General features: G+C 36.1%; 1 protein-coding gene and 1 long non-coding RNA gene across 16 annotated transcripts; one reads left to right on the top strand and one right to left on the bottom strand.

Moving 5' to 3' along the window:
- The first annotated feature begins 6,914 nt into the window (after positions 1 to 6,914).
- On the top strand, positions 6,915 to 9,352 carry LOC126625939 (alcohol acyl transferase 1 allele GSa-like). The gene is made up of 2 exons (XM_050295065.1): positions 6,915 to 7,459; positions 8,332 to 9,352. The coding sequence occupies exons 1-2, from the start codon at positions 7,019 to 7,021 to the stop codon at positions 9,271 to 9,273; spliced, it is 1,383 nt and encodes a 460-aa protein (XP_050151022.1). The 5' UTR covers positions 6,915 to 7,018; the 3' UTR covers positions 9,274 to 9,352.
- A 514-nt stretch (positions 9,353 to 9,866) lies between these two features.
- On the bottom strand, positions 9,867 to 13,626 carry LOC126625945 (uncharacterized). Of its 15 annotated transcripts, XR_007624541.1 has the most exons (11): positions 13,462 to 13,626; positions 13,195 to 13,312; positions 12,972 to 13,044; positions 12,594 to 12,693; positions 12,448 to 12,496; positions 11,977 to 12,147; positions 11,393 to 11,866; positions 11,179 to 11,285; positions 10,988 to 11,060; positions 10,861 to 10,885; positions 9,867 to 10,240 (listed from the first exon to the last, which is right to left on the bottom strand). It is a non-coding gene; the product is annotated as an uncharacterized LOC126625945 (long non-coding RNA). The 15 variants fall into 15 exon arrangements; XR_007624529.1 differs by having other exon boundaries at positions 11,179 to 11,866; XR_007624536.1 differs by having other exon boundaries at positions 9,867 to 10,235; positions 11,179 to 11,866.
- Positions 13,627 to 14,448: the final 822 nt, after the last annotated feature.

Here is a 14,448-nt window from a genome sequence, read left to right as displayed (position 1 = left end):
GTTTTAAAAAATCTTATTGAAAGATGTTTTGGTTGTCTTCAAGTTTACAAAGGATTGAGACTGAAAATGAATCCTGAATTACTTACTTGTATTAAAATTGGAAGACGATATTGATTTTCTACAAGGATTTAATAGGAGAATCGTAGCCATTGTTTATCTACATAAATATGGCATATGCTCACAAAAATCAATCCGCTCATTATTGAACTAAAACCTATTGTCAATAGCTTATCATTGAGAATTTAATAGTGAGGATAAGATTAGCTTTGAAGATCATGGCTTCTGTAGGTTTTCTATATAATTCTTAATTACCTGCGGTGCATTGGATTTACCCTTAGTTCAACCGTATAGCACAAATCAAGGAAATTTCAAGGGGAAACCAATATTGCTTACAATTTCTTCCGTGTAAATATATAAGTTAACCTAGATAAAGTATTCAAATGCTAATTCCAAATGAAACCCAAACAAGTCTTCAACAATATATATGTAGTCTCACTCCTTTTAATAGGTAAAATTAAAAATTCAATCCCACAAAACTCCACCATTAACAAAAAAAGGGCATAACAAGTAGGCAAAGGTACATATACAAAAATCCCATATGCAATTTGAAGAAAATACCTTCAAATTCGTTCTTCAATGATATTCGTACACAAAAATTCTGTACAAAACAAATTTAGTAGTTTTAGTTTGAATTCTCAATTCAAAGTTACATATACAAAATCAAATCGCTTACCGGATAGGAAAAGATTGAGGAAGGGAGAGGAAATGGAAGAGAAGAGAGATGAAATATTTGTATGATGAATTTAAGAGTAAGGGAGGGATTGGAGAAGGTTTTGAAGAGAGATGGGGAAGGGAGGTAGCTGCTGCAACTGGGTTTGCAGTTTATGCCTCCCAAACTGATTAACTGATGTGGAAAAAGTTGTTGACTTTGCGCAACGAAGACTAACTTAGCGCAAAACTGTTTGGTGCGACGTCAATGTGCATACATCGTGCGAAAAAGTTTTGCGCGACAAAGACTATCATCGCGCAAAACTATTTTGCGCAATGTATGCACATTGATGTCGCGCAAAGCTATTTTGGGCAACGAATGCACACCTTCATCGGGCAATGTTGGGAAAAAAAACGGTTGAAGTCTTTGTTTGGCGCAAAAAACTAGCGCAACGCATATATAGCGTCACACAAATAGTCTTTGCACGACGGTGAAACAAGACGTTGAGCAAAGTCTATTTGCGCGACGCCATAAATGCATCGCGCTAGTTTTTGGTGCCAAACCAAGACTTTTATCGCTTTTCTCCCAACATTGTGCGATGAAGGTGTGCTTTCGTCACGCAAAATAGCTTTGCACGACATTAGCCTTCGTTGCGCAAAGTTCCGTTGCCCAAAATGGCTTTGCGTGACACTTTATTGTCACCGTTGCGCAAACATACTTAGCGCGACTCAATTTGCTCCATCATCCAAGTATGTTTTTGTACTAATGCCTATACAAGACTGTATTTTGGAATACCGCAAGGAAGACGGTAAGATCAATTCTCCAACTCCCTCTCTGCTTCCTCTATTGTTGACAGCCACCGTCTCCTCACGCTTTGCATTGGGGCTCTCAATTCAAATTATGAATCTGAATTAGGCCTCTTCTTGGATGAATAGTGAATGTCTTTCCTTACAACTCAATTGCAAAAATGTAAACATTCCAACAAAATTAATCTGTTAATCATTATAACCAAGCATTTTGGCTTCAAATTGAAATCTATACTTCTTTCCCCAAGATATATAGCAAGAAGATTGGGGTGAAGGTGAATATGTAAGACATATTTTGAAAACCACAACAATAAGACATTTGGGTTGCAAATTGAATAAACCAAATGAATACCAAAAAAAAAAAAAAAAAGGACTTATCTCCTGAATTCGAATCATGATTGGGATTGATCTCAGAATTGTCTTCTGCTCCCTACAATTTAAATGCTCTTGCTAGTGAATATGGTTTAATTTAAAATGCTTTATGGATGCTAAGTTTATACAAAATAATTTAACAATTTAGAACATATTCACTAATCATAGAAATTAAGCAAGTCACTGAATGCCAACTAGATAATAGTATTCCCCGCACACATTTGAGCCATTTGGTTGAGAAAATTCTAAAATTTCTAACAAATGGCTGGTTTGAGATTGTAATGCTTTTAAAAAATCTGGAACATTACGTGTAACACAAAAAAAAAAAGTAATATTTTTTTTTAAATTGTTGTCAATGACAGTAGAAAAGCATAAAAAAACAAAAGCAGGGTCTACCATGCTTCCAAAGAAAGTGTTCTTTTTTTCAAAGTATAGTAATTAGTGCTCATTTAATAAAAATTTCAAGGGGCAAGTACAACCCCACATATTTTACAAAATTACAATTTTTGCCCCTACGTTATTGTCTTTGACAATTATTATATCACACTACATACCATATCCTTTTTAGTTATTTAACACATTCACAACAATTTATATAAAAGTTTACCAACTACTTAGACAATTTTTTTTTGTTAATAGCACTTTTACAAAATAAAATTACCAAACATTCAACAACTTTATTTTACAGCTGTTTATTTTCATAGGATAGCATAATCACATATTTTTAAGAAAGCACAGGAATACCAAACTAACCCAAAGTATTCCCACTTAGTACTACGGTCTAATGGTTTTCCTCTTCATTTGTAAGTGAGAGATTTTGTGTTTGATTTTCGACAAAAACGAATTTAAACCACATTTTGCTAGCCCATTGTGAGATTTAGTCCACCATCATCCTTTAGTGTAGAGAATATCCTTTGTTAAAAAAAAAAGTATTTTTTATCTTAACCCAAGTTCACCGTTAAAATTAAAGGAATTACAACCCTTGATTAAGCCCAAAGTCAAAGACGAGTTTTTTTTTTTCAAAATGATGTTCTTCCTTGGTGCTAGAGGCTACTTTTCAAACAATATGGCTTAGGTTTGTTCTTAAGGACTTTATTGAATGCAAGTGTGAAAGCGCAAGCTTTTGTATTTGGCTAATTTCCTAGACAAGTTTAATGGGTCTGTAATATATTAGTTCTAGATTTTAGGCGTGTCGTAGTTTCTAGGTTTAATTATTGAAAACGTGCACATCAAGGCATATATTGGAGTATCATGTGCATTCATATAGGAATCGAGAATCACATCATTGCATATCTTGAAGATTATAAGATCAGTTTAATTGCCTAGTTTTAAGAAATAAACCAATTTGATTTTATTCTAGCACATAATTCCAGTTTCCTTTATTCTAGGCTGTTGGTTTCATAGGAAATCAAGCCTGTCATTCTTTGTTTGGTTATAAGATTTGAGCATAAAAAGTTTAAAGCAAATTGTTTTTGAGTGCTAGGTTAGAAGAGTGATCTTAGTGAAACACTTCATACCTTTCATATTATTCATCATATTCATTTGTGTGAAGAAATTGTGTCCATCTATGTGACGAAGTTGAGTGCAATCTCTTTAGTCGTGAGGAGAACCTGCTAAGTGCATCTTGTTCATACAAAAGAGAGCAAAAGAAGGATTGTGTGCTACAAGATTACAAGTACAAGAGAAAATTTCAAGTGTAGTAGATGTTTGTCTTGTTGAGTCTTATAAAAGTTCTTATTTCTCAATGGTTCTTTAATCAGTTGTGTGCCCGTGAATTTTCCCCATTGTGTGTGGGGTTTTACCACGGAAAAGAATACCTTGAGTCTTTTGTTATTTTTCTCTATTTCATTTTGTTCTAAACTGTTATGTAGTATGATTTAGATCGTACTTGAATCCTCGTCTAGAATTTTAGTTGAGATTATTTATCTACTGGGTTTGGGTTCCTCGACCTAGCTACGTTTTCAAAGTAGATGCTATATCACTAAAATTTAACAACACCTTGTAATTGCGATGACAAGATATCCTTTGATTCACTAAAAAGAAAAACATGTCAAGAGGAACCATCACTTTATTAGAGATCCTTTGTACGTCAGATAATGTGATTGAATTACTCTATTGCAAATATGAGGATCAAATTGTTGATATATTTACTAGGGCTACGCTAAAGGAGAGTTTTATATACCTTAGGGATTTGCTTGGTGTAAAAACTAGAAACAATTTGAAGTAGAGTGTTGATGCCTAAACTGATTTCTAGCTTCCAATTTTTTGTATTAAACGAAAGTAATGGCTTAGTTTTTTCTAAATTTGTAACGGCCAATATGTTGACTCAGTCCAAAATTACAAATGTAGGGCTGAGATAGATTTGCTTTGGTGTGAGGTTTAGATTAGCTTAGAATAACTGGGGTCTTGAAGGCTTTTGTTAGCTAGCTAATTTAAATGAGATGTAAGGTGGAATTGTGACCAAAACCCTAAATCATTGAAGTATATAAGTGAGGTTTGGGCTGCAATGTTCTGCCCTAAGCCGTCACTTTTCTCTGAAATCCTCTTGGGTTTGTTTCTCTTTTCTTAAATAAAATATAACTAGATGGAATCATGTAATTGAACATGCTGAACATAAAATTTGACAAAAAGTTCAATGTTCGGAAGTTAAGCACCGAACATAAGAGTTGAGGATTAGCCAATAGCCATGAACATGGAATCAGGGGTTCGGTTTTAGCCAGTGCTAGCCGAACCCGCTCGCAATCTTCTCCTCCAAGTCGACTCCTGGCCTTCGTGCTGTTGTTACAAAGTCTTGATACAATTTGGCTTCTTAATGATGGAATTTTACATATTTTTATATTCAAATCCAATGAATATTATATGAACACTCGAGTCTAGTTGGTTTGATTTCTTCTAAAAATTGATGGGGAAGAACAATTTGATGGCTAACCACCAACTTAAATGAACACAATTAAAGACATAATTCACAAGTAGTTGCAAGGAGCTGCTGGTTTCATATTCCTTATAATTAAGTTGAATTTTCGAAAGAGTGTGCATAGCTTGATGAAGAACCGAATATTGATGGAGGAAAGTGGGTTAGGCAGCCCCACGTTGAAGGGGAGGCTGTTGGATGAGAAGATATATCGTGTAAGATAGAGAGGGATGGTAGGGAGGTTGCTCGACGACGATGAAATTTGTTTCTTTTCTTTCCCTTCATTCTCTTGGCGGTTGCGATTTGTTGTGTGGAGAGGTTGTTCGAGGACGATGAAATTTGTTTCTTTTTTCTGTTTCAGAGCTTGGCTGGGTCTTATCTCCGACGATTTGTAGGGGGGACTGGATCGTCATCAACAGCAAGCACTTTAGTGGAGGAAAAGGATCTTGGAGTTTAGGGTTTTCTTGCGTGTTTTTCTGTAATGGGCTCAACTTTCGGATTCGGCTTTTCTTTTGTTGTTGTTCTGGAGGCTCATCAGTTGCTTTATATTTTTTGTGTGTTTAGGCTTCCAGTCCTGTATGTAAGTTATGTTGGTAATAAATATTTACCTTATGACAATAAAAAAAGAAAGAGAAGGATTAGGTAGGGGTGTTGTTGGATGAGAAGATATATTGTGTAAGATAGAGGATTTGGAAGGGGTAATTTTGGAAGATTTGGTGAGTGCGGAGAGTAGATGTTTATGTTTTTTAAATCTTGTAAAGCAAAAAGAGTTTGTTGGGTGAGAAAAGATAAAAGTTGGGTGTAATCAGAAGCTCCATTTCCATTTTAACAAACATAATATTGTCTTCAGTGAATCCTATCTTTTTTCTTTTTAAAAGGGGGACAACTGGTGACAAGTCACGATTATCCACCGCTTTCAGAGGCCGAGAAGACTTACAGAGGCATTTTAGCCTCTCCTGGCCACAAATCTGGCTTCCACACCAGCAACAGGTTTCAAACCCAAGACCTCCACTTTTTAATTTGAAGGAAGTCCTGCAATCTGCCATTTACCACTGGGCCTCCAGCTCATGGTTTAGTGAGTCCTATCTGTAACAAACATAATATTGCCTTCAGTGGGTTCTATTTTGTCAAGTTATCGAATTATTTGTTCCATTTTGTTTTTGTACATATTTGCTTAACAGTGATATGTTGAGAGTATGGATCTCATATTGTCTTAGTTCTATTTTGTTTACATTGTCAATTAGTTTTATGATTGAACCTCACTACTTTTTTTATTAATTTTTTATTTATGAACAAACGACATTATCTACACTAAAGGGAAGATGGTGGGCTTAGACTCACAATAAGTTAACAATAATGTGGTTTAAATTTGTCTTTAGCGAGAATTGAATAAAAAATCTCTCACTTACAAGTGAAGAGGAATATCATTAAACTGTAGTACGAAGTGGCGATGGAACCTCAACTTTCGTCATGGTATCAGGGCATATTGTCTCATGTGTGAAGCCCAACACTTGACGTGCTCCATGCCACGTGGTTTGTGTTGTTCACGTGCTAAGCTTAAAAATTTGCCACACATGAAGGTGCGTATTGAGAGTATGAATTCTACATCGGATAAAAAATGACCTTACATCTGCTTATAAGTGATTAAACTGCTTCATATATTGTGGATTAATTTTACAAAGCCTCAGCTTTCTTCAGTATAACAAACTTTTAATTGAGTAGTCGATATACCAGATCAATCAAAATTAATAATAATGTGAAACAATATTCTCCCGTGCTAATATGCTAGTCATTAAAGAACAACGTTTTCCTATATAGCAGACGTCAATTGGGGCAGGTACGTGCGACGTATTTTCCTTCCATTCGTATCAAAGGTTTTTTACCGAACACATGTCCTCATATCTCTGTTAGTGTACAGTTTTCTGTTGTTGAAATGAAATTCCGCATTAATGTATACGTACGAATCTAGGGTTTTTTTTTGTTTGTTTTTTTTCTTCTGCAGCCCATGTTGATTGCGTGATTTAAACTTTCTTTCTAACAACATTTTTAATGGAAAAGAAAAGAATCACATTCACAATGTGTTGAAACTTGGATGGAACCCTAGAGCATCTGCATAACGCTATATAAGTACTGGCTATCAACTTTTAGTTAGCATGCATACCACAAAATAAAAGTTCCAAATCCTTTGATCTTTTGCTGGTTCTTAAGCTCGTTACTGAAATGATGCCATCCTCAGTACTTCAGGTGAAACGATTGCAGCCGGAACTTATAATTCCGGCAAAGCCAACGCCTCGAGAAACAAAGTTTCTCTCAGATATTGACGATCAGGAAGGCATGAGGTTTCAGCTTCCTATCATAATGTGCTACAAAGACAACCCTTCACTTAATGAAAATCGTAATCCCGTTAAGACGATTAGGGAAGCCTTAAGTAGAGCATTAGTGTATTACTACCCTTTAGCTGGTAGGCTTAGGGAAGGGCCTAACAGAAAGCTCATGGTCGATTGCAATGGTGAAGGTATCTTGTTCGTCGAGGCTTCTGCTAATGTCACACTTGAGCAACTAGGAGACAAAATTCTACCCCCTTGTCCACTCTTAGAGGAGTTCTTATTTAATTTCCTAGGGTCTGATGGAATTATTGGTTGTCCCTTGCTGCTGGTTCAGGTGAGTCAATTAATATTAATTACATGTTAATTAGTTTTTCGTATTCATATTTGGTCATAACCATTAATTCTTTACAAAAAAATGAAGTAGGTTAAGGGTATGAGTAGTGTTTTTTGCATTAAGATAGCGTACATACGCCGGAGATTTTTTGTAAGAAATTAGTGCAATCAACAACATATGAATTTTTAATGAAAATAAGGACATAAACAAGAAAGTGCTAACAATATTGTAGATAAGTTGAAGTTTGGTGGCATCGCAATTGTTTTTAACTTTTTCATAAAATTGGCAACCTTTTTCATAAACGAAAATTTATCATCTTGCCATTACACTAAAACTTGAACTTATCTACGATACTACCACGCCTCTTTGTTCTTATAATTAAAGAAAGTTCATTAGGTGGTTTTGAAAAGAAAAGATTATGAGACACATTTTGTCATTTTTCGAAATTGATTTTTCTTCGACAATCCTTATGTTTAACCCTATGTATTGTAAAATTTGTATGTACACCGGATTGAGGAAATTACATTTCTACATGGTAATAGGTCCTAGGTTTTCTATTAGTCTCACATCACCTTTATTGCGTAGGTTCTCCTTTGTCGTTCTTCTTCTAGGTTTTTTGCCTGTCGTCATGTCATCCTCCTTGTCTTCTGTCTAAATTTTTCTATCTTCTATAAGCGTTTTGTCTAAATTCCTCTGTATTATAAAGACTCTTTCAAGTAACTACAACATGCACGAGACTCTTTCTAAATTCCTAATTAGATCATCTAATTTAGATAGTTTTTTTTTTTTGTCTTTTCTTCTAAGGAATTGTTAACTAGCACGAATAGGATGATCAAGAAAAAAGTCTAGTAACTAACTTTTGCAATATGCAGGTGACCCGTCTTACATGTGGAGGTTTCATACTTGCATTGCGCCTAAACCACACAATGTGTGATGCACCTGGATTTCTCCAGTTCCTGACCGCCGTTGCGGAGATGGCAAGAGGCGTAATACACGCACCATCTATTCTACCAATGTGGGAGAGAGAGCTCTTGTTCGCCCGAGATCCACCAAGAATAACATGTGCTCATCATGAATATGAAGATGTGATTGATCATTCTGATGGCTCATGCGCGTACAGTAACCAGTCAAACATGGTTCAACGATCTTTCTACTTTGGTGCCAAGGAGATGAGAGTCCTTCGAAAACAGATTCCACCCCACCTAATTTCCACTTTCTCCACTTTTGACTTGATCACAGCTTGTTTGTGGAAATGTCGCACTCTTGCACTTAAAATTAATCCAAAACAGGTTGTTCGCGTTTCATGCATTGTCAATGCGCGGGGAAAGCAGAACAATGTACGTCTTCCCTTGGGATACTATGGCAATGCATTTGCATTTCCAGCTGCAGTTTCAAAGGCTGAACCTCTATGCAAAAATCCTCTGGGATATGCTTTGGAGTTGGTGAAGAAGGCTAAAGCTACCATGAATGAAGAATACTTAAGATCAGTGGCTGATCTTTTGGTACTAAGAGGACGACCTCAATATTCATCGACAGGAAGTAATTTTTTAGTTTCTGATATAACGCGTGTAGGTGTTGGAGATGTCAATTTTGGATGGGGACAACCGATATTTGCTGGACCCGCCAAGGCCATGGATTTGATTAGCTTCTACATTCAACACAAAAACAACACTGAGGATGGAATATTGGTACCAATGTGCTTGCCATTCTCGGCCATGGAGAGATTTCAGCAGGAGTTAGAGAGGATTACTCTGGAACCTAAGGAGGATATATGTAACAACCTTAGATCAACTAGGATCATGTCAATGATGTAAGTGTTAAACGTAATGCACTTTCTGTAATGTAGAGTTGTGTCTCTCGAAACTAATCCAAGAGTTATGGTTGTTATCAAAAGGTCTGAATGTTATTATAAATAGCCAATAATAAGATGGCCTAGTGTTGTAATAAAAAATTGAGAGCAATAAAGTTAAGTTAATTTCAGCTCCCGTTCAAAACTCATCCTCCATATATATTTGCTTGTATTCTTTCTTTCTGCATTATAACTGAAAACTGATGATCTTTCCTCCAACAGTAAGAATCAAATTGCCCATTTGTTAGACAATTTAGTAAGATTTCAATGGATTTCTTTAAGTATCATGAAAATGTCAGGAAGTTTGAGCCTTTATTTCCTCAAACCAATAAGAGCAAAATGATATATAAGCGATCGAGAACATAAAAGTAAACTAATCACACACAATGATAGGAGCCTTGCTTACTGTAGAATCAGATGGAGCAACAATTACAAGCACTCAAATATTCTTCCCTCCCACTCGTAATTTAGGGTTTTGAGATCTCCTTGGTTAGTTCATTCTAGTTAAAACTAGAAAATATGCCCGCGCTTTGCTGCGGGACCTTGAATGCATCAGTCTTAACTACATAAATAAGACACATTTAACTTGAATAAATTAAACATAATCTTGAGGGAACAAAGGAATAGAGGAGTGACACATTTTCTTGATTTTTCCTGTAAAACTCAAAGTTTACTATCCAAAACCAAATAATTTGTACCATTTACATGCTTATGCAACATATGCCTTACACTGGAAAAACATAAAAAATCGAATACAAAACTGTTAACTTTTTGCAGATGCATATGTACAATTTACCTGCACCCTCATACCATGTGTCTTGAGTTGTTATCTATCCTCCACTTGTAGCATTTTCGCCTTTCTACACGGGAAACTCGACAGCAAATTATTTCATCTGTTACCGGTTAATGAAGATGTCTTTTGCACGACTGGACTACAAAGGGGGAGAAAAACAGTATTAGGAAAACACATTATACTCAAAATCATCACTAAAGATATTTTCAAACAAATCACAATCCATTACACAAAGTGGATCCAACTCCAAGGCAAGACTAAGCAAACACACAAACTCTATAAAAACCCAATAAAAGTAGAAGTGTAACAATATTGTTATGCATGTAGTTTATTCTCACAGATAATGAATATAAGAATTTGATGATCTCGTTACTCAAGCTCCAAGGAAAAATGAAATAAAATTCAATGGTTAAAGTTAATCCTTACGTAAATGTATTCCCCACATCTATATCATTCAAGTGCAACGAAATTCAATGGTTTCAACCAAAAAAAAAATTCCTGATTGACTTGAGTTCAGGACATTCAAGTACAACGTAATTGAAATCTGTGCAAGAGATTCCATGAAAACATAACATACAAAAAAAACTTAACTGAAAGTAGAAAGAAAAAATTGGACATGAGAACCGATAAACACATTGTACCATAAAATGACTCTACATGAGAGAAAATAAATTATACAAATTGACATATTGGTAGAAACCCAACAAATATTTTAGAGAGGAGAGAGAGAGAGAGAGGAGAGAGAGAGAGAGAGAGTACCAGAGGGAGTGAGATATGGTTGTACCTGGAAAGCAAAAAATAAATTATATAAATTGACTTTAACATTTGTTGACTCTAACAAATTGATACATAATAACAGTTGTTTAGGATATAGATATGGGTGTACCTGGAAAGATTAAAATTCACCATGTAAGCCGTATTCGTGGAGGACTTGCTCTAGTTCTTCCATAGTGACATACCTGATAATTAAAGTGCATTTTGGCAACATTGTTATAAATAAGATGTTGAAATTTAAGAGCATTATGTAAAAGATATTAAAAAAAAATAAAAACCCCATCTATTATGATCTCTGCATACCCTTGTTGTCTCGTAGGAGAAGCCAATGAACAGTGGCAGTAGAATCAAGCAACCAAGTTATGAAATATGAATTTAAAATGTACCTATTTACTGTGTCTGTAATGAATCTGTGAAATCAAATAGTTAAACCCTAAAAAGCACCACTGCAAATAGCATAAGAAAATTGAAATTAACCCTAAAGAAATTGGGAGAGAAGAATATGAAAAGGGAATACCTTTCGGCCCTTTGAGTTATTGGAAACAAACCCAACAGAGCAAAAGCCTCCAACTACAAAGAATGTTGTGCGATTTTGAAGAGATCAAGAAAGAGAGAAAATATCAGAAGAAATAAAGCAAGAGAGGGGGAACCAAAAGGGGGAAGAAGAAGAAGAAGAAGCAGCAGCAAAAGCGAAGCAGAGGAAGAAGAAATAAGGGGAAAAAAGGACGACTGAAATTAAGTACGCAACCATATACTTATAATAGCAACTAATCAAATAGAACAAAAAAAAAAAATAAGGAGGAATGATATCAGTCACACTTACCAAGTATTGAAATATATCGAGCAACAAAGTCAGTCTTACAGTTATGTTCAATAATAGCAGTCTTGTTCTCATTCTGAGCTAGAGCCAGAAAGCCCTCAGCAGCCATCTGAGATGACTTTTTCGATGCCAAAACCTTCCCTCTCCTCCTCAATTCCTTCTGAATAGCCTCTGCATTTCATTAAAGAAACCAACTTTGATAAGGATTCAAAAAATATATATATACACACATAACCGATTCAAATTAGCATAAACAAAAATGGGGAGAAAGGGGTTCTGACCAATGTCCCAATTGCATCAATGAGAGCAGCCTTAACGTCTTTGATCAGCGAACTGGTTCGCTCCCATAATTATATGGTTCTATAGGCATATTAAGACTTCAAAATAAAATCTGGCAGTTGTTTGCGCTTGTAAACAATTTCTCTTCACAAAACTACATAAATTGTAATGACCTAAGAAATCAAAATTTGATTAGGCATTAGAAACAATGTTACCTTTTGGAGAGAAGGATGCTCAACCAAATGAAAGCCCAAATTTAAAACAGCAACCGAATGAGAATATGACATTATAAAATCCGTAAGAAGCACGTAGTGCATCTAATTTAAAAAGTCTCTCACACATATGTAATTGCACATAGCGCGCAAGATTAAAAAAAAAAACACCTTGATACCAAAGGACTGCAAAGGATTGAGATTGGTTGAGGAAATTTCCTATCATCGCATACTGACAAAACAATATAATATCCATCATACCTAGCAAATGTTTTCCCCAATTTCTTTGAAGCATCACTAAGTTTGACGCCTGAATTGTAATCAAAGAAACCGTGTTAATTATGGTGGGAACAAAATAAGAATCTCCAAATAGAAAGACAAAGGATGTAAAGTAGCAGATTGCTCACCAAAAAGCTCCAGCCCTTTCACAGTAGTGATAGAACTGCCAAGGGGGCAACATCAGATGGAGAGGGGCAAAGCAGCTGGATGCCCAGCCTTTGACACGATCTGGACGATGGAAAAAAAGGTTTAGGATTTGTCTTGCATATGATTCTCTACATTAATATGATTCATCACATGAAAATGGAAAAAAAATTGGAACTTTACACTCAAAAATTAAAAGAGCATGTTCAAAAGAGTTTTCTAATTATCTCGAGGAGAGGAGGTCACCCAACATGACCAAAAGCAATATTTCTTTTACTACAGCTATTAAACATCAATTTCCATCTGACAACAAAGCTGAAATTACATGGATAATATTTATGGTTATAAACTGAAAACACAACCTGACGTGATCCATTCATTGATAATGCACCAATTTGAAGAGCAACCACACAGGTATGGTTATATTTTCTCTCTCTGTTCACAGACAACATAAACCCATTTGTTAGTGACTCAAATAAATAACATAGAGGATGAACTAAATCTATAAAGGAAGACCTCCTTCGACCTTATGAACATATCGAGGTAGAAATTCACATAATGAAAAAACCCTAATTTAGAAATTACCTAAGCTTTTGCAGGATGATGGTATGGTAGTGTTTTCGACGGCGGTGATGTGGCCTCGGTGGTCGCGACGGCAGTGATGGGGTGACAATGGTGAATCGTGATGGTCTGAGCTGCATAACTGCAAACACAAACAAAATCCGCAAAATCACAAAAAGGAAATTCGAACACAAAATCCATTTGTAAATCAAAAATCACAAAAAAGAAATTCAAACAAAACAAAAAGGAAATTAAGAGAGAAACAGAGGAGAGAGAGAGAGATCGGAGTACCGCTAGTTAAGGAGTGGACGACATTGGTTCTCGGAGCACTATAATACCTGAAGATCTCTTCCGCCGTTGGCGGACTCAAGCCCATCTCCCTGCTCCTCTCCTTCATCTCACCAAAGCTCTCGAGTTACAAAAATGGAGGCCAGTTTGTGTGGTTTTGGTTTTAAGAAGCAGGAGCTGATGCTAGGGATGGGGCAATGGTTATGGCGGGCAGGTAACCGCGGTTATTTACCCATAATCGTTTATGTTTATACCCGCATAACCGTTTACCCGTTGGGTAATTGCATAAACGGTTATACCCATACCCATAACCGTTTATAAACGATTAACCATACCTATAACCGTATACTCATTTAACTATAACCATTTACCCATTTAACCATAATCATTTACCCATTTACCCATTTATCCTTTTTTTACCCATTTAACCATTTTTCACCTATCTACATGTTTTTTTTTTTTTTAACAACTTGAAAATTACAAAAGAATCATAATTTTTGTTTTCTGACAATTAAACACCGTTATAGGTAAACTCCACCTATGTCTTACATGGCCGGTCCCAAGCCCGGATAAAGGAGGAGGGGGAGGGTGTCAGGTAGTCGACAGCCGGCACTCCATGATCACGTCGAATCCTTATGAAAATGAATCCAGAACAAAATCGCGCTAAAGCTAGGGCGTCACCCGTAAGTGGCGCGCTGTGTGGCCCGAGCACAGTGATAAGTGAGCAAGGGTCGCTGTATCTCCATCGGCACCCGGATGCAGTGTTAAATGAGCAAGGGGGCCATAGAAACTTCTTTTCGAACGACTCCACTCAAAGTTGTTTGGGAGCATATGCTCCTATCAACTTTACCCGGGACACACAAAAGAAGTACTTTGATCCTATTAGACGGGGGAGGGTGAAGAAGCTAGGACAGAAGGGTAGAGTTCAAGAGAGCAAAATGCGTTTAGGAACGTGGAATATAGGAACCTTAACGGGAAAATCTATGGAAG

This window comes from Malus sylvestris, chromosome 6, assembly GCF_916048215.2.
Source record: "Malus sylvestris chromosome 6, drMalSylv7.2, whole genome shotgun sequence".
In the NCBI taxonomy this organism is placed as follows: Eukaryota; Viridiplantae; Streptophyta; class Magnoliopsida; order Rosales; family Rosaceae; genus Malus; species Malus sylvestris.
This window is presented reverse-complemented; position numbering and strand designations above follow the sequence as displayed.

Coding starts and splice junctions, on each gene's coding strand:
- LOC126625939 (XM_050295065.1), top strand. CDS start 7,019: ATGATGCCATCCTCAGTACTTCAGGTGAAACGATTGCAGCCGGAACTT. Junction 7,460..8,331: donor GTCCCTTGCTGCTGGTTCAG/GTGAGTCAATTA, acceptor TGCAATATGCAG/GTGACCCGTCTTACATGTGG.